Genomic DNA, 22,324 nt, shown 5'->3' on the forward strand with positions numbered 1-22,324 from the left:
TGCTCTCTCCCCGGTGTGTGTGTCACCCTCCTGTTCCCCTCAGACAGAGACAGCGCTCTGTGTGCTGTGTTTGGATCCAGTGTGAGCTGACAGCCGTCTGCACACCAGAGACATTAATGAGATTAATTATCATTATTAATATTCACTTCATTATGTGTGTGAGAGAGAAAGGGCTGTCATAGTACCTCTGTGTGTGTGTTTGTGTACGTGTGTGTTTCTGATTGTGTGTTTAAGTGTGTAAGAGAGATGTCTCTCTCACTCACACACACACACACACAGAGCAGAGTGTGTATCTATGGAAAGTGTTCTGTGTCGATACACACTCACATTTCCTGGGTCCTGGTTTGGTCCTGTTCTCTCCTCCATGGTCCACACTGTAAGAACAGCAGAACAGAATTTTGAATTTTAACAATCCTTTATTTCCACTCTCAACACACCAATAGCATCACAAAGACACAATAAAACACAAAACCACGATCATATGAAAAACACACAAATCTGTCACAAAGGAAACTTATTCCATTCCCTCACCCTATTCCATGTGCAAAAATAGCTCCCTTCCCTCCACTGAACATAAAACACCCTTATAACACACACACTCTGAAACACACTCAGGCTCTCCATTGCTTTGTAATACTGAAACTCCACCATCACTGTGTCCCTGACCAAACCCCTAACTACAACAACCACATTTTGTCTGTCCCCTCCACCAATCATATTTTTCCCAATTGTAGAAACAGCTATTTTCGCCTCAAAATTAAATAAATGAGCTGGCACTTATCTGTCTTTGTTTTTATTGGAAATCAAGGATAAAAATATTACCTGTAAATGTTTCCCCTAGTAACCAAAATAAACTTCCCAAAAAAGAAAAGAGAGGCTGAAGTCTGGCACACCCCGAAAAACAATGATTAACAGTTTCTCTCTCCATGCAGAATGGACAATGGTGGGATCCTGCCGGGTTCATCACAGAAATAAAACTATTTACTGCAGTGATCCCGCGCAGCACCCTCCACTGTAGATCCCCCCCCCCAACCCCTTCTGCCTGTGTGTGTATGTGTGTGTCTGTATGTGTGCGTGTGTGAGGTGCAGTGTGGAAACTCTCTGTACTTACAGCAGTGTGAGTGTGTCCAGTTTAGCAGCAGACAGCGCTCTCACTCCTGAGTCTCCTGGGTGATTGTATCTCAGGTCCAGCTCTCTCAGGTGTGTGTGTGTGTGTGTGTGTGTGTGTGTGAGGTGCAGTGTGGAAACTCTCTGTACTTACAGCAGTGTGAGTGTGTCCAGTTTAGCAGCAGACAGCGCTCTCACTCCTGAGTCTCCTGGGTGATTGTATCTCAGGTCCAGCTCTCTCAGGTGTGAGGGGTTTGAACACAGAGCTGAAGCCAGAGAATCACAGCCTCTCTGTGTGACTCTACAGCCTGACAGCCTGCAGAGAGAAGGACACACACACCTTACACACATTAATATAAACTAACAGGGCTGTGTGTGTCAAACACATAGCAGTGTGTTACACACCTTACACACTAATATAAACTAACAGGTCTGTGTGTGTCAAACACATAGCAGTGTGCTACACACCTTAATATAAACTAACAGGGCTGTGTGTGTCAAACACATAGCAGTGTGTTACACACCTTACACACAATATAAACTAACAGGGCTGTGTGCTTCAAACACATAGCAGTGTGTTACACACCTTACACACATTAATATAAAGTAACAGGGCTGTAAGGCTGTCAAAAGTGCCATGAAATTGAGTTCGAATATTAGCTTTTGTAATTAGGTAGAATTCAAATATATTCGAATATCATTTGCATATAATTAACAAAAATAATCTGCTTCTTGTCGGGCAGAATATATGCACGTGACGCGTTATTTTCCACAAGCAGGCAGTAGAATAGAGGACATTGGTGAACTTTCATACTAGGTTACTACATCTGGGGCCTCATTTATAAAACGTATTTTAGATAAACTGTGTGGCGCGTACGTAGAAAATCACGTCAAAGTTGTGATTTATAAAATTTCAACATGACTCGATTTGACCGTGGAAACGGTTGTGGCTCCACGTCAGGTCTTCACTTTACGTATGCACACGCATGTTCATTTTATAAATGAGCCCCCTGCAGTTTCTATAGCCTAATGCACAAATTAATAAAGAACTTTCTCCTGGATGTAATTTGCCAAAACTCAGCATTTATTAATCACAATAATAGGGGAATCATTGTGAAATCCCTGTTGATTTGTTAACACAAAAACTATTCAAACGGCTAATACCTGTAGCCTAAAACAACATAAATTACTTACTCTGTTTAGTTTAACTTCTTTCATCATCCAATTGTATCAAAATCTTCAGAACAGAAAGGAAACATAGCCTGCCATGTTAACATTATTCAGCCTAAATTGTTAGCTGACCAGATCTGTTGAACGAAGTGAAAAAAGAGACTGGCTCGCGAGGCTAGCTGACCAGTAACGTTAGGTGTCCATGGAGCTGAAAGTATCACCGGAAGTTATTGGCAAGGAAAACCAGAGGATCCACTTGCTCTGGGTCCAGGGCAGAACGTTTTTTGTTGACAGAGGAAGTAACGTTAGCACAGGAAATGAACTTTGCGTGCATGAACATGATTCATTACATTACATTACATTACATTACATTACATTCATTTAGCAGACGCTTTTATCCAAAGCGACGTACAAAAGTGCATTTTCATGATCGTAGACAACTGCTGAACACGGGTTCAGTAAGGTACAATTACTTATTTTGTAAAGCTATTTCTAGCCGAGAACAAAGAACACTATCCTGGTCTAACATCTGCAAAGCCAAACTAGGCAGAAGAATAAGCTAGAGTATTAGGACAAATACAATTTACCAAGAAGTGCAGGGATGGGGCAACATGTAACAAGTGACAGGAAAAAGGGTTTTTTTTTTTTTTTTTTTTTAATATATATATATATACACAGTGTGGTGGTGGTTATTCTAGGTATAGTCTGAAGAGATGAGTCTTCAGGCCACGGCGGAAGATGGATAGTGAGGGGGAGGTTCGGAGAGGAACGGGGAGTTCGTTCCACCACTGGGGAGCTAGGGTGGAGAAGCTCTGTGATCCCTTTGGGCGGGTGGGAGGGGTTGCAAGACGCCCTGCTGCCGCAGAGCGGAGTGGTCGAGCAGGCACATAGAATTGAGTCATGTCCTGCAAGTAGATAGGGGCTGTCCTGTTGGCGGCAGTGTAGGCAAGGGTCAGGGCTTTGATTCGCCGCATGAAATTAAAGCCTGTATATTCATGTTATTACAAAACGCAGGATCCAAAACTAAAATTAGAATGCTCAAATTTAGGTTCGAACTTTTAAAAAAAAAAAGGTTTTCGAATATTTTTCGTACTTCGAATATTTTTTTACAGCCCTACAAGGGCTGTGTGTCAAACACCTATCAGTGTGTTACACACCTTACACACATTAATATAAACTAACAGAGCTGTGTGTGTCAAACACATAGAAGTGTTACACACTATTATTATTATTAATTACATTTATATAGCACTTTTCCAAATGCTCAAAGTGCTTTACAGTGAAGGGGAACTCACCTCACCCACCACCAATGTGTAGCACCCACCTGGGTGATGCACGGCAGCCAATTTGCGCCAGAACACTCACCACACATTAGCGAAGGTGGAGAGGGAGAGAACATTTATTTAGCCAATTAAGTCTGGGGATGATTTTTAGTGGCAAGTTTGCAAGAGCCAGATCTGGGATTTGGCCAGGATACCGGGGAACCCCCTACTCTTAGCGATAAGTGTCATGGGATCTTTAGTGACCACAGAGAGTCAGGACCTCGGTTTAACGTCTCATCCGAAAGACGGCATCTCCTACAGCACAGTGTCCCTGTCACTGCACTGGGGCATTGGGGTTTATTTGTACCAGAGGGAAGATTGCCCCCTGCTGGCCCACCCAACACCACTTCCAGCAGCAACTCAGTATTCCCTCGTGGTCTCCCATCCAAGTACTAACCAAGCCCACACCTGCTTAGCTTCAGCCATTTGGCAGGAGCAGAGTGCATGGAGGTATGGCTGCTGGCAAACCTTCTACAGCTATATATAAAATAAAATGGATGTGGAGTGAGTCATTACCAAACGCATTTGAGTTTACACCCCACTAGTCTGATTCACAGGACCCAGACTGTGGGTATAAGCCTGACACTGGCCGACTATTTCAATCAGAATTCACCTCCCCTTCCGCTATCTGCTTGTTACTGTTTTCAAAGTCCCCGTCGCTACGTGAAACAACAACAACCTCCAAGCTAGCAATCTGCACGCTGAAAATGGCAAGTTTTGACGAAGATTTGGATCGTGCAATAAGGCAGGCCTGCTTGGTTCTTTCGGTGAATGGTTGTAAATACAAAGAATATGTTTAGAACATTTGCTGTCTGACAGGGACGTTCTTGCATGTTTGCCCACCGGTTACGGAAAACGTTTCATATACCAAGCATGGCTTATCGACTGCAGTGAGCTAGCGAGGGTAAACACAGAGACATGGCGTGAAAATGCCATGGTTTGGTAGTGTCCCCCTTGGTCGTGATAATGGAGGACCAGGTGAAAACCCTGCAGACAAGGGGGGTAGCTGCAGCGTACGCCGGGCAAGACCCAGACACGGACGAGAAAATAGCTGCTGGCCAGTACTCCATTACGACACTATTTTTCAAGGGCACCGTCAATGCATCCTGGGCTTAGCGCCGCCCAAGACGATTGTGATTGGTTTAAATAAACACAAACAAGCCAGGGCATTTTTTTCCTCTATAGCGGAATGATAATGGGTTGAGCCAGACCTTTCTCCAGCGCTGGCACAGCGCTAAAACAAAGTGTGGAGATGGGTCTGGCTATGCGAGACTAACACCCCACTACAGTTCAGGAAACAGGACTAATTAATTTTATTCATTCATGTGTATAGAGTCTTATTCTTCCAAGAGGAAGAACAGGAACATGCTCTTTCAGTTCTGTGGAGTGTTTGTTTTCACATTAGAAACATTGACATCAGTGTTGTATTTAGTCACATTGTAGCCCTTATTTATTGAAGGGTGTGTGTTTGTACTCACCCCAGTCTCTGCAGTTTACAGTGTGGGTCCTCCAGTCCAGCAGAGAGCGCTGTCACTCCTGAATCCTGCAGCTCGTTGTCTCTGAGCTCCAGATCTCTCAGCTCTGAGTGAGGAGAACGCAGGACTGAGGCCAGAACATCACAGCAGCTCTCTGTGAGATTACACCAACCCAGCCTGTGGAGAGACCACACACACACACACAAACACACGCACATGTACACACACACACACGTACACACACACACGCGCGCACACACACACATGCAAACACACACACGTACACACACACACACAAATTCACAGCTGTGACACTGTGTTCCTTGGCAGTTGATATATATGCACCTACGCATTCCTGAGATGTACACACAAAAACAGGGAGGGGGTGTGTAAATTAAGTTCATTAAGTATTCTGACTAATTCACAAAAGTCTAAGGCAATTACTGGGCTCTATTCACCAATAAATATGGTGAAACCACAAGGTTGGGAGTCTACTGCAAGGGATTCATTGCCAAACCCTTTTCATATGATGAACTTGCAAACATTCATCTAATCTGCAAACACAAAAAACAGAATTTTTGTGGTGCACTTTACCTCACCTGACATGTTCTTCAGTCCATGAACATCTATATGTTTTAAAAACGTTCAATATTCATCACTATGAATAGATAAATATAATTATTAATGTACACGTGAACCCCATTAGCTGAATACACTACTGTTATCAGTATTTTCTTCCTAATCTTGTAACCATCAAGTTATCAAACAATTTGTGGTTAACTAATACAGCGTTTTTGGCACTAATTGTAAAAGTTTCACAAAGGTAAAATGAAACCGCATTTAATTCGCTTGTTAAGCCGTGACGTATGGACCTTCCGATAATACTGTTTCCAGGTCCAAGCCTCTACTGCAGTGGTTCTCAACTCGGGCCAGAAAGGGCCGGTGTGGGTGCAGGCTTTTGTTCCAACCAAGCAGTTACACACCTGATTATACTAATCAACCTTTGGAGTCTTTACTAAGGACCTTGATTAGTAGAATCGGGTGTGTAACTGCTTGGTTGGAACAAAAGCCTGCACCCACACCGGCCCTTTCTGGCCCGAGTTGAGAACCACTGCTCTACTGCGTTGGCTGAGGCTCTCGTCTTTTCAACATGCCGCAGTGCTGTGTCCCTTGTTGTTTGAATAGATCTGAGTCCAACAAAACTATTCAATTGTCATTCTATTGCTTTCCTTGCGATGAGAAAGAGAAGAGGAAATGGCTGCAGTTGATAATTAAGTTCTTAAACGAATGAAGAAAAACAAAGTTTGGCGCCAGTGGGTGCTAACGTTACCTAGCTGTTTACATCCTACCTCTCCTTATCAGGTCTCATTATTAGTGCACAACCTGTCTACATTACAGTTTATCATTACTGTACACCTGCTACCATATATTCTTACCATTGTATTAAATGTAAGGAATAAACCGCGACGGGCTGTCCAGTTATTGGAAAATAATGGTAGTTTTACTTATTTGCACCGTTGTTGAGCAAAAACTGGTGGTTAATTCTATGAAACCAACGATTCTAACAAGAAAAAATAGTTCCTTCTTGTTTTATACCATACAATTAGAACTACACAAAACCATAACTCAATCAAATTAATCTCCCTACCTCTTGCTTTTTAAATGGTGTGGTCGCGCAGTGTAGACATAACGTCTTTCTAAGACCCTCTGAAGCGGGTTTTGAATGCCAGTTAGCTTTATGATAGGTTCGCCGTCACTTGTCACCTACCCAATATTGGTTTTAGGTCAGAATGGTCTCAGCATGCTTGTTATGCCGATTAGCTAGCTAGCTAACTATTTAATTGTATTCAAAACAGCGGTTAAAACACAATCCTTTACTAAGATATGGATGAAAATGCGTCCCGTAGCTATGACTTAAATACGGAACGCCTATCTACTGTCAAAATAAAGGAGGATTCCGTATTTTTCCGGATTGTTGGCATTCCTAAATGAAGCCAGTAACTAGAACTGTGATTCAACGTTGATATCAATTGTGAACATGGACACTGAAAAGTGGAGGGGACGTAACAACAATTGAAAACTGAAAGAATAATGTTGGTGTTTTAACTGCTTTAGAATGCTGGATTTTGTAGCGCATTTATTTCATCGGAGTTGAAAGAATTTAGACCCTTTTTAACCCTCAATGGTGCCTCACTAAAGTAGTGATCGTTAAAAGGTACACAGGTTCGGGATCTGAACGAGCATTTGGACCTTTTCACAGTCTCTGGTTTGGACCCGGAAATGGTCTTACGTCACGAGTGACGTCAGACTTAAAAAGCGGATACAAAATTGCGAATTCTAATTTAATGTGACTGTAACCCTGACGACACTGTTTAAAATGTGGCCGTTAGGAGGGTCGGTTGGTTACCATAGCGATGACAGAAAACGACTCAGAGCGAGCTGTTACCTCAGCTAGTTATTCTTTGAAAATAAATATAGAACTACAGTTACACAAAACAATTATATGATATTAACACTTTGCAAATATCATTCTACCTTTTCAGACTGTTCGCTTATGTCTGCCAACATTCGCGTCGAACATAAAGCTAGCGGAAAAAAAGTTTGAAATAGTTTGCAAATGTTCAACTTGTTCGCTGAACTTGAACGCACCTTTGGCAAATATCATTCTTTTATCATTTTCTTCAAACAACATGACCGTCAAGTTGACAATTGTTGCAGTTGTTGTAAATTTAGCTTTGGCTCACAGGCAGGCGTTAGCTAGCTAGCAGACCAACCTACCTTAACGTTACTTCATGAACCATCCTAGCTAGTGGAGCCAGCGAAGAACTAAGCAGCGTACTATCACAGACAACTTAAATATATACACCAGTACATAAAATAACATGATCTAAGCAGTCATGATATAATTGGTCAGACATGCGATATTGTGCCGGACCCGTGTACGAGCTGTGCTACTCTTCAGTTCATCTGGGACGATGTACCAGCAATGCAACTACGGCATGATCGTTTTCAACTGGAATTACACTGCAGCGCCATCTAGTGGCTGTATGAGAACACCACAACTGATTATTGCCACTAACTTTTACTGCTGGTAGAAACTTAATTTTTAAAAACGTGGCGTCTTTTGAAATTCCACACATTGCACCTATTTTCTGCATGTCCTTGCCCTATAATCCACCCATTCAGTTTATTCTCGCGCGCTTTTGCGAATATAAAAGGCTAATTATTGCGCTGCATTTAATTATTATTGTAACAATGATAATAATAATGATAATAAAAGCCTGATGTATTAAGTCATTTTTTTTCTTTTAAAACCCCGTACCAAATGTTTGGTAGACCTTGTGGAGTAATATAAACTGCACAAAAAATAAATAAGTGGGGGCATTTGAAAATTATTTGAAAACTTTCTTGAGGAGTCTCCTTGTTTCTTGCTGTATTATGACCATTATGCCCTCTACCCTCTGCCTAGCAAGAGCAGTAAAGTGATCCTGAAGAACTACGTTTAGAGAAATTAAGCCCCCATTTTTTTTTTTTTTTTTTTAGCTTTTATTAAATATTTGTCAATTGCATTGTCCCAATTAAGCTGGTTAAATATGAAATCTGTAAAACAGGACATTTCTCCACATTTGATTTTTATTTTTTTTTTGTTTGTTTTGTTTCTTGTTTTCTTTCTGTGGTTACGCATGACCCATGTACCAAGACTGCACTGCTTGCCGTGCATAAGAAGTGCATATGTTCACTGAGGAGTATTCAATTAAATTTTATTTGCATGGTGCTTTTTACAGACAAACATTTTACAAACCGTCACAAAGACGCTTTACAGCGTAGAAAGGCGGGAAACAGAGCAAACAGAGCAAACACCAGGTGCTGCAGTGTGGCCTCCTTTAGCATTGGACACGCTACTGTCTGTCAGAGCCAGCCTTGGTGCAACTGGATGCTTCTGCGAAGGTCAAGACTGGATGACATTCCCCATAGGTGGATCTCTCCACTCATTGTTTCAGAGAACTGGTTTTGGGGTAACAAGAGATCAAGTTTTGGGGTAACACCCTTACTGGGGTACTTACTGGGCAAATCGTTAGTTTCACTAGCAGAATGGGCAGCTCCTCTGGAAAAAAAATGATTGTATAAGAGAAACAATACACCTAATGATTAAAATTTTCTGCTGAAACATTTGGAGAAACAATTTACAGTAGACACCAGAAGTTTGCGTACACCTAGGCTAAAGATCTTTAAACTCAGTTTTTCACAACTCCACACATTTCACGTTACCATACATTTCTTTTGGTAAGTCCATTAGGGCAACTACTTTATTTCAATAAGAGGTCATTTTAAAACAATCTATTAGAGACAGATTTATTTCAGGGACTTCACAACCTAGCATGTTCCAGGATGGCTGCACCTTCATGCAAAAAAGGGATTTTTTAGCTTTTTTCTAGTGTTGGGAAACAGACAGTTTTGTGTATTCTAAATCCCAGTTTGTGTATTCTAAGTCCCGGAGGAAGGGCCACCCCCATGACCATATATGGGCCTCCATTCCTGTCGGTTTCGAGGTTTCCCCTCCTGGGAATTTCCACTGGCCCCCCCATGACCATCATGGATTTGAATGGTCCAATCAGAAGGAAGCACGGTCCCTTATCACCAATCAGAGGCAGTGCTCCCTTTCAACAATAGAATTCCACTATATGCAAATATCAATGGACTGAAAACTGTATAAAACTAATTACCCACCAATACCTTTTTGAACTTTCTCGCTGAGTTGTTCCCTTAGCTGGCTGCGTAATAAATCTTCCTGTTTTTACTACGAACTTCTGATCTGCTTCTTCCTGGGATAACGGTCATTTTACTTGTTTTTGGTAACATCTTGAATTACCATTAACAAATTGGCGCTGCGAGCAGGGTGGATTCGTTTCCGGACCTCCGTGGGTTCCCCGACCAATGCAAGAGGAGTGAGTACTTTGTTCTACCACCATATAGTTAGGCGATTGGAAGGCAAACTTACGGAGATCTGGAACGCTCCACCCAGTGGTACGTAACCTATACTATAACTTGACCGGTGTAGAAGCAATTAATTGTTTGTGGTTAAAAGCTGTGTCTTTTTGTAACGTGTCTACTGTGATGTTATGTTTTAACTGATTTTGTATCAGCTACTGTTTGAATGTACCAGCGCTGTATATGTATTTGGAATATAGCTATATTGTGACAGGGTGAAGTTCATCCTAACCTGAGGAGAGTGAGTTTTCACGCCAAAAAGGTGAATATGTGGTTGCGTAGCTGCGGCAGGCTGAGTTTTTGGCCCGCGGCCCAGAGTGACTAATTATTTTCACGGCTGGGTATTAGGTCCAGTATACCTAAGAAGCGTATATCGTGTCTGTGTTTTCATGCCCCGGGGAGAGTGAGTTTTTGCGCCCCGGCTCAGAGTTAAAGACAAGGGAGTGTCTCTAACTTGAGTATCTGTGAGTACGTTACCGCGGCAGGTTGACATTTCAACCCGCGGTCCAAAGTGACAAACTATTTTCATATCTTGGGTAGTAGGTTTAGAAATACCTATGAAGCGTACTCTTGTCTGCGTTTTCATGTCCCGGGGAGAGTGAGGTTTTGCGCCTCGGCCTAGAGTGAGAGACAAGGGAGTAGTCTCTCACTTAGGTTTTTGTGAGTTTGTGCTGAGGCAGGCTGAGTTTTTGGCCCTTAGTCCAGGGAACGGAGGTTGTACCCTACCTGGAGTATTAGGTGAGCGGGCTATTATAGCCACTTTTCCTAAGAAGCTTACCCGTGTCCGACATGAATCACGTCATTGTTGCATTTTCGATACTGTTTTGGGTCATTATTGTTGCGTTTGATATTGTTCCGAGTCTTTATTGGTCCGTGTTTGTATTGTTCTTGATCGTATGTTAAGTGTTGGCCAGTAACGCACGTGTATACATTAAATACTGTAACTATATATTATATATTATATATATTATATCCAAAGTATAGCCCCAAAAATATATAAATTGCAACTGAACATGGCGACTAAACAGATAATGTGAATGCCCATGAATATGCCGGGAGTATTACAACATTATTTACAGAAAAAATATGTGAACCAGGAAAGGAGAATGACACAGAATGGTTGGGATCCGAAAGGATCTACTCCGGCGTCGCTGGAATGGTGGGGAAAGCAAAATAGTAATCGGACCGTTTACGGCACTGTCATCTTGGTGACAGAATATAGGAAACTCATAAAAAAGTGTGATACAATGCAAAATCAGTTGCAAACTAGAGACAAAGAGTTATCCGAATTGAAAAAAGGGTAGAAGAATTAAATGAAAAATGTAACAGCTCCGATCAGAGCACCGCGCTCGCATGTATCCCGGGTGGTTTAAAAGACGTTCACAGATTTTATCCCGATCTAAGTAAGGAACGTTCGATAACCGATCCGTTGTATTTCGAGAATAAACATACGGATTATGTAGCCCCCATGGCTCCAATGGTTACAAAAATTTGAGGTAGAGGAAACGAACAGCGGCTTCACGTTGACCATATACCATTGAGTGTAACCGACATGAGAGCGTTATTAAAAGATTTACCAAGTCTTAATGCACATGACGATAACGTACTATTTTGGCATCAGTTAAATGAGCTACAACGAAACATGTCATTACATCCCTTAGACATGTTTTCGATCGTGCGCGCTAAGTGTCCCACTTCAAGCTGGAACACAATTGAGCCAGAACACTTCAGGCAGGAAATATGGACGTCTGGCCCCTGGGCAAATCGCGCTGAGCTTCAAACGGCGATTAATGATTTCAGCGGGGCTGTAAAAACCGCATTGGGCAAAGGTGCACCTAAATGGCATCGATTCACGGCAGTAGTACAGGATAACTTGCCATTTGCAGAATACGCTGACAGAAAATATGAAGCATTTGAAACGCATAGTGGCTTCCCTAACCCCAATAGAGACGTGGCTGAATTTACGCAACAGTTATTAGCAGACGCTGCCCCACATATTCAAAAGGTGCTAGCAATCGGCATAAACCCGGGTAACTCTTTTAATGATATTGTTGCGTGGGCTTCTCGCTTAGAGGAACAGACACGTAAAAATGCACCCGCTTCACATCCCATTGCTGCTGTGCGTGAAAATCTTTCTAATGTTAATATACACTGTAATAATTGTGGAAAAATGGGTCATTATGGTCATCAATGCAAAGGAAGGGACCACGGGAAAGGTAGGCGCTATGCTCACCAAATCAGGGATGGAGATAAATGCTTTCGCTGCGGCGAATCAGGACACCGGGCACCAAAATGTATAGCCGCCCTACCTAAGGCGCAAGTTTCCAATGATAATTACACACACTTAACCAGAAGACAACTCATCTCCATGTTGGACAATTTGAAACAATAGGAATTTCCGGCCTCCCTTTCAATCAGTAGTATAGAAACTCAGACCCTTTGTAGACCGTATCTTAGTGCGTGGTTAGGAGGCCGGCCGTGCGTTATGCTAATTGATACTGGCGCTTCTGTTTATGCTTCTTCCTTACCGGTACTTGTCGAATCCAATAATGCTTATTGGACACAATCATTTTTCGTTTGTCAGACAGCAGAAGGCACTATCCTGGGTTCTGATGGCATGGCACTATTGAAAGCTACTGTTGCATATGCACCTATGGCTTTATCAGTTTTTGATGCTTCTCACAAGCGTAAGACATTGTCACTAACAGCTAACCGCTTTTCACATACTGCCATAGCCTCTGTTGCAACACCTACTGTCCATTCTTGGGATTTATCCAATAAGTTTCAAGCTCTATGTGCAGCGTTCCCTGCGTGCTGGTCTGTGCACAAATTGGATTGTGGGGCTGCTCCAGTACCACCACTTGAGGTAACAGGCACAATGCCCTCACCTGTGAAACAATACCCAATTAAACCAATCATTCAGTCCTTGCTTTCCCAGGGGGTCATTGAACCATGTGCCTCACCATGTAATTCTCCAATCAGGCCAGTCCAAAGACCAGATGGCTCATGGCGCCTGACAATTGATTACAGAACAATGCTGCTGCTGATAAACTTGCTCCAATTGTTGCTGATCCCAATACTCTGCTTGCTGATATCAAACCTACTCACTGTATATTTTCTGTTATAGATATTGGGCCAATGGATTCTGGGCACTGCCTGTTGCTGAAAACTCAAGAGCATGGTTTTCCTTCACACACCAGTACACACAATACACCTGGACACGTATGCTCAAGGTTTCCATAATAGTCCCACACTTTTTCATCGCGCAATGGCTGAAATTCTAGCAACGGTTTCATGGTCTCAGTATGGAGGGACACAGTGCCTCCAATACGTTGATGACATTCTCTTGGCTTCTTCTGACTCTGTCTCACATTTTCAGGCTCTGAAAGCTTTATTCAGAGCATTGGAAAGATACAATATGAAAGCAAGTCCAAAGAAGGCCCAAATCGCACAGGACACTGCCCAGTATTTGGGCTTTACCATCTCCCAGGGCTCAAAGCAGCTCACCGATGAACTGCTATTGCCACTGCTCCGCGTCCCCGCACTGTCCGAGATGTTCGTAAGATTCTGGGGCTTTTTAACTTCTGCAGGAACCATATACCCGACTGTTCTGTTGTTGCCGCACCAATCAATGCTCTTTTGAAGGGCCTGTGTCGCCCACTAGAGACAGTTGCTTGGTCACCTGAATGTGAATATGCCTTTACTGTTCTCAAGTCTGCTCTTACTTCTGCCCCTGCTTTAGGTTTCCCCTGCTCTGACCTACCGTTCTTTCTATGGTCAGCTGTTAAACAAGGTCACATGACGGCTGTTCTTACCCAGCCCCATGGAGGTGTGCAACGCCCTGTTGCATATTATTCTTCTTGCCTGGATTCTGTGGCTTCTGGTCTTTCCCCTTGTTTACAGGAAGTACAGGCTGCCGCTACGGCAGTCACAGTCTCCGCCCCACTGGTCTCAGGGGCTCCACTCTCTGTCAATGTCTCACAAGCTGTGCATAACATACTAACCCAAGGCCGTTTCTCCCGCATTTCAGCAGCTAGATGGACTCGATGGGAAGCCATCTTGTTGGCTCCACTTATCACACTCATCCACTCCCTGGCTGTGAACCCAGCCACTCTTTAACCTGTAGAGGGTGATGGGGAACCACGAGTGCCCACTGTCTCCTGATTCCTTAACCAACGCGAAAATCTCTGAAACACCCCTTCTTGACAATGACTTATCACTTTTCGTTGATGGATCTCGTTTCTACAATGGGGCTCATCCAGTTACAGGGTATGCAGTTGTTGACATTTCTGGCCAAATTATAGCGTCGGGCCGTCTTCCAAGTTAACTGGTCATCTCGAGGTTTCCTGTCTTCATCAGGTACCCCGATAAAAAACGGGGGGGGTTGTTCAGAACCTCATAACTACCTCTAAGCTACCAGCTAAACTAGCAGTTGTAAAAGTTAAAGCGCACACAAAAGGACAAGATGCAATCAGCTTGGGTAACCACTGGGCGGACGAAGCTGCCAAAGCAGCAGCTCTAAGTGACTCAATATCCACCTACAAAATGGCTACTATTAAGATGTCGGGCCCGACTGAATTGGACATTGTACAGAATGACTGTACAAGAGCAGAAAAGTGGACTTGGATCGAAAATGAATGTACTCTTCATTATGATAACATTTGGCGCACACAGGATGGAAAAGTTGTCGCTCCTCTGTGCATCCTTTCACTGCTATGTGAAGTCTATCATGGTGCCGCGCACAATGGTGAAAGAACAATGCGACACAACATATCACTCTATTGGTGGGCTCCCAAAATGACAAAGGTCATGAAAGATTTCATCAGACGCTGTATCATTTGAGCACAATGTAACCAAGGCCCAAAAATAAAAGTCATGAAGAAACACCAACCACGGCCCACTGGACCCTTTCAGCAAATTTAGATGGACTTCATCGGCCCTCTTCCAAAAAGCCATGGAAAACAGCACTGTCTCGTCCTCATAGATCACTTCACGCGTTGGGTAGAAGCTTACCCTGTAGCTTGTGCAAATGCCACCACCACTGCGAGGGTAATAGCGTCTGAATTCTGCCCACGTTGGGGTCTTCCCTGTTTCATAGACTCAGACCAAGGAACCCACTTTACAGGGAAGATCATGAAGCAGGTATGTTCGTACCTGGGGATCAAGCAACATTTCCACTGCCCGTACCATCCTCAAAGTTCAGGTCTGGTCGAACGAACAAATCGGACGCTGAAAGAAAAACTGACCAAGGTATTGTTGTCAAAAGGGGGAGGCTCATGGCAATGACAGCAACCCCTAACGCGGTAACTGAACTGTCTCCATACGAGTTAGTGACTGGCAGAGCCATGTCACTAGCCCCTGGTCTCTGTAAAGGGTCAAAGGACTCTCTTATAGTAGGAGACATACTGCTGAAATATTGCCAAAACTTAAATGAAGCTGTGAAAAACCAAACCACCCATACTTTGTCATTACAAACTCTGAAAGATGAACAAAAGGAGGGGGGACAGGAAGTATAGAAATATGAACCTGGACAATGGGTTATGATAAAAGCCCCTCATCTTAAATCTTTCCAACCCCGATGGCAAGGCCCCCATCAGGTGTTATTAACCTCTGAGTCTGCCCTTCGAGTTACAGGTATCCCGGTCTGGATCCATCACTCTCGGACCAAACCGTGCCCATCACCCGAAGACACCACCAAGACTGCTGACGCCTGCTCCAGACCACGCCACCGCGGACACATGCTCCAGACCACGCCTATCTTCCGGATCACGCTGCAGCGGACTCCTGCACTAAGAGACCACCCTGCAAGACAACCCACCAAGTTTGATGCAACCCTTCACCACCAATCCTCCTGGAAAAGAGCACTCGGTGCCCTTATTCCAACTTATGGAGTCATGTCAGCATTAGATCAGATTGGCGATCTCTCCAGGGAAGTTGAAATTCTGGCCAACAATACTGCATTAGGCCTAAGTAAGGTGTCTGAGGAACTGACCGCCATACGGGTAATGGCCCTACAGAACAGAGCAGCACTGCACTACATTCTCTCTGCTCAGGGTGGGGCTTGTAAAATTATTGGAATTGAATGCTGTTCTTACATCCCCAATAACCAGGAGGACTTAAAGACTGTGATCTCTAAAATCTATAATGTTTCCTGGGTTATCTATGAAATATCACTTGCAAGATGGAGTTTTCTTGATTGGCTGTCTAGTTCTTTGGGAGACTTTGGGAAAATCATAGTGGAATATATTTTTCTGACCCTACTAGGACTAACAATGCTGATCTGGATAACCAAAATAGTACAATGCATGTTAATACAACTCATCTGTGGGAGGACTAATACTGAAACAGCCCAGGTTGTTCAGTATAGAAGGACTCCCACAGCATACGTAAAATAAACCAAAGACCAATGTATTCATACCTATGTACTCACCTACATGTATTGCTTGTATTTTCACTGTCACACTGTAATTAGAGGTGCCTGTATCTGGGAATAGGCCTTGTACAAGACAAGCGTAGAATTCTTTCTTTCTTGTTTGTTCCTTTATTATCTAGCCAGCCTTACTCTGTTCTCATACATCATGTCTATATACAATTTTAGAATATTGGTCAACCTCCTTTACTGTCCGCCCAGTGCCGGCCAGCAGCAGATGGGTTTCCCCTTGTGAGCCGGGTTCTGCTCAAGGTTTCTTCATATTAAAATCTGGGAGTTTTTCCTTGCCACGGTTGCCATAGGCGTGCCACAAGGGGATTTTAGGCCTGGGTTCTATATGTAAGAGGTGTAACTGACCAATTGACAATACTGTTATGATTTCCTGTAAGCTAACCAAGTTGACCTCACCATATGCTTTATGTTGGGTTTTGAATTACCAACACTAGTAAATACAGGTTGATTTCAGATTTGAAGGCAGGGCCATATCTTTTATAAGGTAAAAAGCAAACAAACCAGAGCCACATTATGAGTGCTTCTGTTCCCCTTTAATACTGTGTCCTTGTCTTAATATTGTAAATTAATATAGCCTCTATTTATTTTAATCAGTTTGAGTTGCATGTTTTGACATGAAGATTGATCCATCAGATTACTCTGTGTGGCAGGGCTTGGTTTGTGAGGGAGGTTCAGGGCAATCAGAGGACTGGTTAAGTAGGCACACACACCTGGAAAACATTACTAATCAGTCCTGGGTTTAAAAGTGTGTGTTCTTTTCCCAGTATGCGCGAGAGAGAGAGAGAGAGAGTGTGAAAGCAGTGGCAGAAAGAGCCTCAGCGACAGAAAGGGCTGAAAAGCGTCCCCGTTGTGCGGACTTGTTCTGGTTATTTCAGTTTGTTATTTTACTACATTATTTTGTTACCTGGAATCCATGAGGGGGAAGGGAGAATAAGTTTGTTTCCTTTAATTATTTTCTATCAATAGTCTCTCTCGCTAAGCCCACAGTAAATGCTGGTGAAATCCGAATCTTTTCCCACAATTCCCTGCGTCCAACTCTTCGGTCCACAAAAGGGGTGTGTCACGGCATGTGACTCTGCCTTTCACTTTCAACAAATTCACCATTTATTAGAAAATTGGTATTTTTGCAAATAATTAGTAAATGAAATAAAATAAAATACACGAGTAAGTGAGGAGTTCTTGCATTTGATGCTGCTTATGTTCTGGGTTCAGAACATTAAATGAGAGCACTAGCTCACTAGCCTGACAATTTTACTGCACTTTATTCAGTAGCACTTCACAATAAGGTCACATTCTTGTTAAGTTGATCCTGTGTTTTGCTAATGTATAAATAATCATGTAACTATAATAAATGAGTAACATTATTGAACTACTAACTAAAGACAAATTTGATTCATACTGAAGTCACGTGACCTTATTGTAAAGTGTTAGGCTTTATTCTGACAAGGGAAAAAAAGTGTGAAAATATGTGATACAGAGTGCTGTAGCCCAAAGGCTGCCATGGGTGCTGGAGTTAGATACTGTGTCACATGGGGTGCAGGACGTGGAGCAGTAGATGCTGTAACAGTGTGTGAGATCAGCTGAGAAGATCCAGGAGAGAGCAGCACTGAGTCTCGATATACTTGTGGCAGTGCCTGCAGTGCAGCTGAAGCAGTCGGAATAGCTGTGGCTGACACAGCTGCTGGAGGAAACTCTGGCTGCCGAGGCGTGGAATGCTGAGGGTGAGCGGAAGGAAGGGTCTCAGCCTGGTCCATGTCAGAAGCCTGAGGAAGATGCAGGAAACTAGCAGGAGGTAATGGAACATCTGGACTGGCGGATTCAGGGTCAGCGGTGAGTAAGGTGGTGACACGTTTGGCTACCTCCCAGTCACTCTCTGCTTTCTTCAAGCGACGGCTTCAGTTCTTTAGCCTGGAGAGCCTCCTCCTGAAGACGTTGAGCTTCCTCAGCCTGAGCTTCTAGCCGCTGATATTCAAGGTCCACACGAGAGTCCTCCTCTGACACAACGCTGTTAGCCAAAATAAATACAAAGCTAAGCTGGAAGATAAAATCATATCCGACAATCCCGCTGCAATTGTGAACGGCACGGCATTCAGTAGATTCTGCATGGAATTATGGGTCATAAAATCATGACAGGCAGACAGAGAATGAAAATAAAGAGTGTAAAACTGAAACGGCAAATCACAATTTTGGCTATATTACAACATCGCTCCGCGAAATAAATATAACTTCTGCACTAATAACGCTACAAATTCATAAGAAATTGTCACATCCTGCTAAATAATTAGCACGTTTGATAGCCTAGAGACTATATTATCATCAACCCTTCTGTCATTTGCAAATGATATAGTAGGCTAACTCGTGCTACCTATTTGTGTGAGGTTCCTGTAGGAATTCACATACAAAGCACAGTAGATTAAATATTTTTCACTAGGAGTCTGAAGTCGGAATCAGTCGCTGCATGACTCTCGTTCTCCTTCGCGGGAGTCAGGGAGAGAGCTATGAAGGAATCAATGAACAAATCCAGGAACAAATCCTTTTAGGGAACAGAGTCAAAGGATATGTGTCCCTGCAAGGACCTGTAACACCCACCACTACCAGGAATGGACAAATAGCATTTTGCTAATGCTGGCAGTCTAATGCCCTGACTTTCCACCAGTCAAGGAGATTTGTTTCTGATGAGGGAGAATCGACTTTCTAATCTGAAGTATAATCACCAGCGTTAGGTTATTCATTGAAATGGTATATTGAAAATTAATTATTTAATCAATTAAATTGGTCAATCACCATTCTTATTAATGATTAATAGTCAATCAATTAACTGTTAACAGCCCTAATTACTATACATAAAACGTTATATCAGGGAGGTCAAACCTATTTTGGCAATCTTTCCCAAAAACACATTTTAAGAGTTTAATTTATATGCATAATGTAATAAATGCTACAGTATAGTCAAATCACAACATAAATCACTAACTTGCCAGAATATATATAAATTTAGCCGCTTCCCTCAGCATTTAATAACTGTCCTTGGAGGCAAGCAACATTAACCAATATTTAGTGGTGACCGTACAGTAAAACTAATATACTGTATGCATTTGCTCATATATATTGTTATGGGATGGAAATTTAATGAAATATGTACTCTCAAAACACTATAGATGCCAAAATGTCTCAGTTTCAAACCATGGCTTCAAAATTCCATTGCAGTTGGGGACTCGTTTTGACCAGGCTTGTGTCTCCTTTTTCACCATAATTTAAAAAAAAACCCATTTGAAAAACTAAAATGTTTTATACCACACTGTAGACAAGATGTAGGCAAAGATATATGTAAAATTAAAGCCGCAAGCGGCGTTGAGAGGGGTCCAAGCATTGGCACCATCGCGCCCCCTATGGAGCGATTTTAAAATGGCTTTGTACTCATGATCATATTCCTTCACCCAACATATCTACTGAATATCACGATGATCGTATGACATATTGATGACTTATGACTAATTTTGTGCTAAGAGACGCTGTCGGATGACTTAGTTACATCACCATGGATATGTCCTGGCCGCTTCCCGTAAAGGCCTTTACTATGTCGTAACACTTAGATGGTCCGGCATGTATGCACAGCTGCAGTGTTTCTGCGCCGCAACTAAAAAAGGCGTCACACTAGTGTTGTCACGATACCAAAATTTTGACTTTGATACTGATACCAGGTTTAGTATTACGATACTCAATACTGAAATGATACTTGAAACTTAAACGATGCTAATTCGATACTCGGTACCTAACGATACTGAAATTACCTTGATAGGTCAGAAACGTAATGTCCACAAGGGTTGACCTCATTTTCGAATTCATGGTTTATTAACAACCTTTAAGTTGAAGCCTCTTCAACATATTAATATGCATAGGCCTATAGTGTTACAACACTGAACAATATAAAAATATGTTAAATATATTTAAAAAATTAAACAGTTGTAAAGTAAATAATCTTTAATCAAAGCTTGCGCTGTATCAAGGAGCTGAGTGCACAAGCGCAAGTCACCTCACTTGGCAACCTTAGTTGCTACTGCCTTCTAGCGAAGATTCTGACAAATTACACTTTTCATCCTCTCAATCAGTAATGCGGGAGACAATTTTCCCTGGCTTTTACATTTGACTCAAAACTACCAAACGTCGGAAGATTCAAATACCGAACCGTTTCTTTTTTTTTCTTTTCTTTTTTTTTTTAAGTGCCGAGAAAGTGCTGAAGTTTTGGTATACCGTGCAACACTACGTCAGACACATATTCCAATCCATTGCTCAGTTTAGCAGAGAATGCACATTTCAGAGCGCCACAGAGACAGATAGAATAATAACACATGAATGCACATTTCAAATAATAAATACGACATTGAGAAAAAACGGAAAAAAGACTCGCGAACTGCGTGCTGAGCGCAAAGTAGCCTACCGTTTTATTTATTTAGACATTGGCAGATAAGAAATATTTTGGTTACGTTGACCTATAAAACGCTATTCCAAAAGCAAAATCAGACATGTTATACATCGTTAGAAAGCTTATACTCTCACCAACTGAATAAATAAATTTTCAGACTGTACTAAAAGGGCGACAATGCCATAAACAACACGTGTGGTATTACGCACAGCTTTTTTGGAAGGTACCCATGCATCACAAATGCGCGTATATTTCTCGAACTGATTGTCCAAGACAATGTATGACCACTCAGTCTCAAAAGGGACATCGCTACGCGTAAAACCAATGGTAAGGTTGTATATTTATTCAATATTTAGTCCCAGATATTGACTGTAGAATGACATGGTATAACTTTTAAAAACTTTTTCTCGTTTATTTCGTTATTCAGTGAGCAGCGTTTTCACTGCTGTATTGGCATATCTTAGGGCTATTGTCGGGTTTATCTTGTTGCAATGACGGAATACGATTTTTAGTGGTGAAAGAATATATTTATGAATGCCAACATAGACAATATTGTCCATTATGTCATGGGTGGGGGTTGTAGTTGTAGATGACACTGCAGGGAGGGGGTGCGTGTTAAATGAACGACCAGAGCGACAATGGTGGCACTGCGAAACTCCGTATTCGGCATAGTTGTCGTGTATCGTCTACTAATGAAACTAAAACAACGCGTTTCTTTTTTTAACTCATACTTTGGTTGCAGTAGCACTGAATGTTAACCTTCCTCCTGTGTTCCGGTCAAATCTGACCGATTTACAACTTTCCTAAATCATAAATATTGTTTTTCATCTGATTGCCTCAAGACCTTATGTTTTCCTCCACACTAGGCATTTGAACATACAGAATTGCTGATCACCACTTTCATTGAATTTTGAGTGGTTTAGTCAACTTTGTCACACCTGTGGTGTTCCGGGTCTAAAATGACCACCATAGGAAATGAATGGGTAAAACTATATTATGTTCATCCAGCAGATAGAAAACATCCCCATACACACACCCACTCACCCACACATCCACAACCACAACCCCCTCACCCCCACCCATCCGCCCCCCACCCCTTTAGGTTTTTCCTACAAGCGTACAAAAACTCTCTGCTTTGAATGGATCTCTATGGGAATTTTGGGGGGGGGCTAGTTAGCTGTAAATTATGCGATACAGTAGGACAAAATTTTTGGCTGAAAGCTACAAGCATTGTTTCTCAGAATATTTTTTTATTGAGTTCAAAGGAAAATTAAACGGAGAAACAAGCTTTTAGTATCTACTGCAATTGGCAGCAGCACGGTGGTTTGAGGGTATTTTATACCCTTTGGGCCCCTTTATGACTTAAAACCATTTATCCCAAAAAAAAGTTTCCCTA

The 22,324-nt window shown here is 42.3% G+C and overlaps 2 protein-coding genes and 1 long non-coding RNA gene across 17 annotated transcripts in view; 1 reads left to right on the forward strand and 2 right to left on the reverse strand.

Moving 5' to 3' along the window:
- Positions 1-22,324, reverse strand: part of LOC135235496 (NACHT, LRR and PYD domains-containing protein 3-like) — a 340,665-nt gene that overhangs the window by 21,086 nt on the left and 297,255 nt on the right. For all 15 annotated transcript variants that reach the window (XM_064301003.1, XM_064301007.1, XM_064301021.1 and 12 more), the window contains 3 exons: positions 5,078-5,251; positions 1,262-1,423; positions 328-374 (listed from right to left, as the gene is read on the reverse strand). In XM_064301003.1, coding sequence (XP_064157073.1) covers positions 328-374; positions 1,262-1,423; positions 5,078-5,251 — 383 coding nt within the window. The remainder of the gene's footprint in view (positions 1-327; positions 375-1,261; positions 1,424-5,077; positions 5,252-22,324) is intronic.
- LOC135235507 (uncharacterized) overlaps positions 1-22,324 on the forward strand; it is a 72,736-nt gene that overhangs the window by 17,927 nt on the left and 32,485 nt on the right. The window lies entirely within an intron of this gene.
- LOC135236664 (uncharacterized) overlaps positions 15,717-22,324 on the reverse strand; it is a 57,962-nt gene continuing 51,354 nt past the window's right edge. Inside the window, exon 11 of the mRNA XM_064303151.1 lies at positions 15,717-15,865. Coding sequence (XP_064159221.1) covers positions 15,717-15,865 — 149 coding nt within the window. The remainder of the gene's footprint in view (positions 15,866-22,324) is intronic.

This window comes from Anguilla rostrata, chromosome 12 (assembly GCF_018555375.3).
Source record: "Anguilla rostrata isolate EN2019 chromosome 12, ASM1855537v3, whole genome shotgun sequence".
Classification (NCBI taxonomy): Eukaryota; Metazoa; Chordata; class Actinopteri; order Anguilliformes; family Anguillidae; genus Anguilla; species Anguilla rostrata.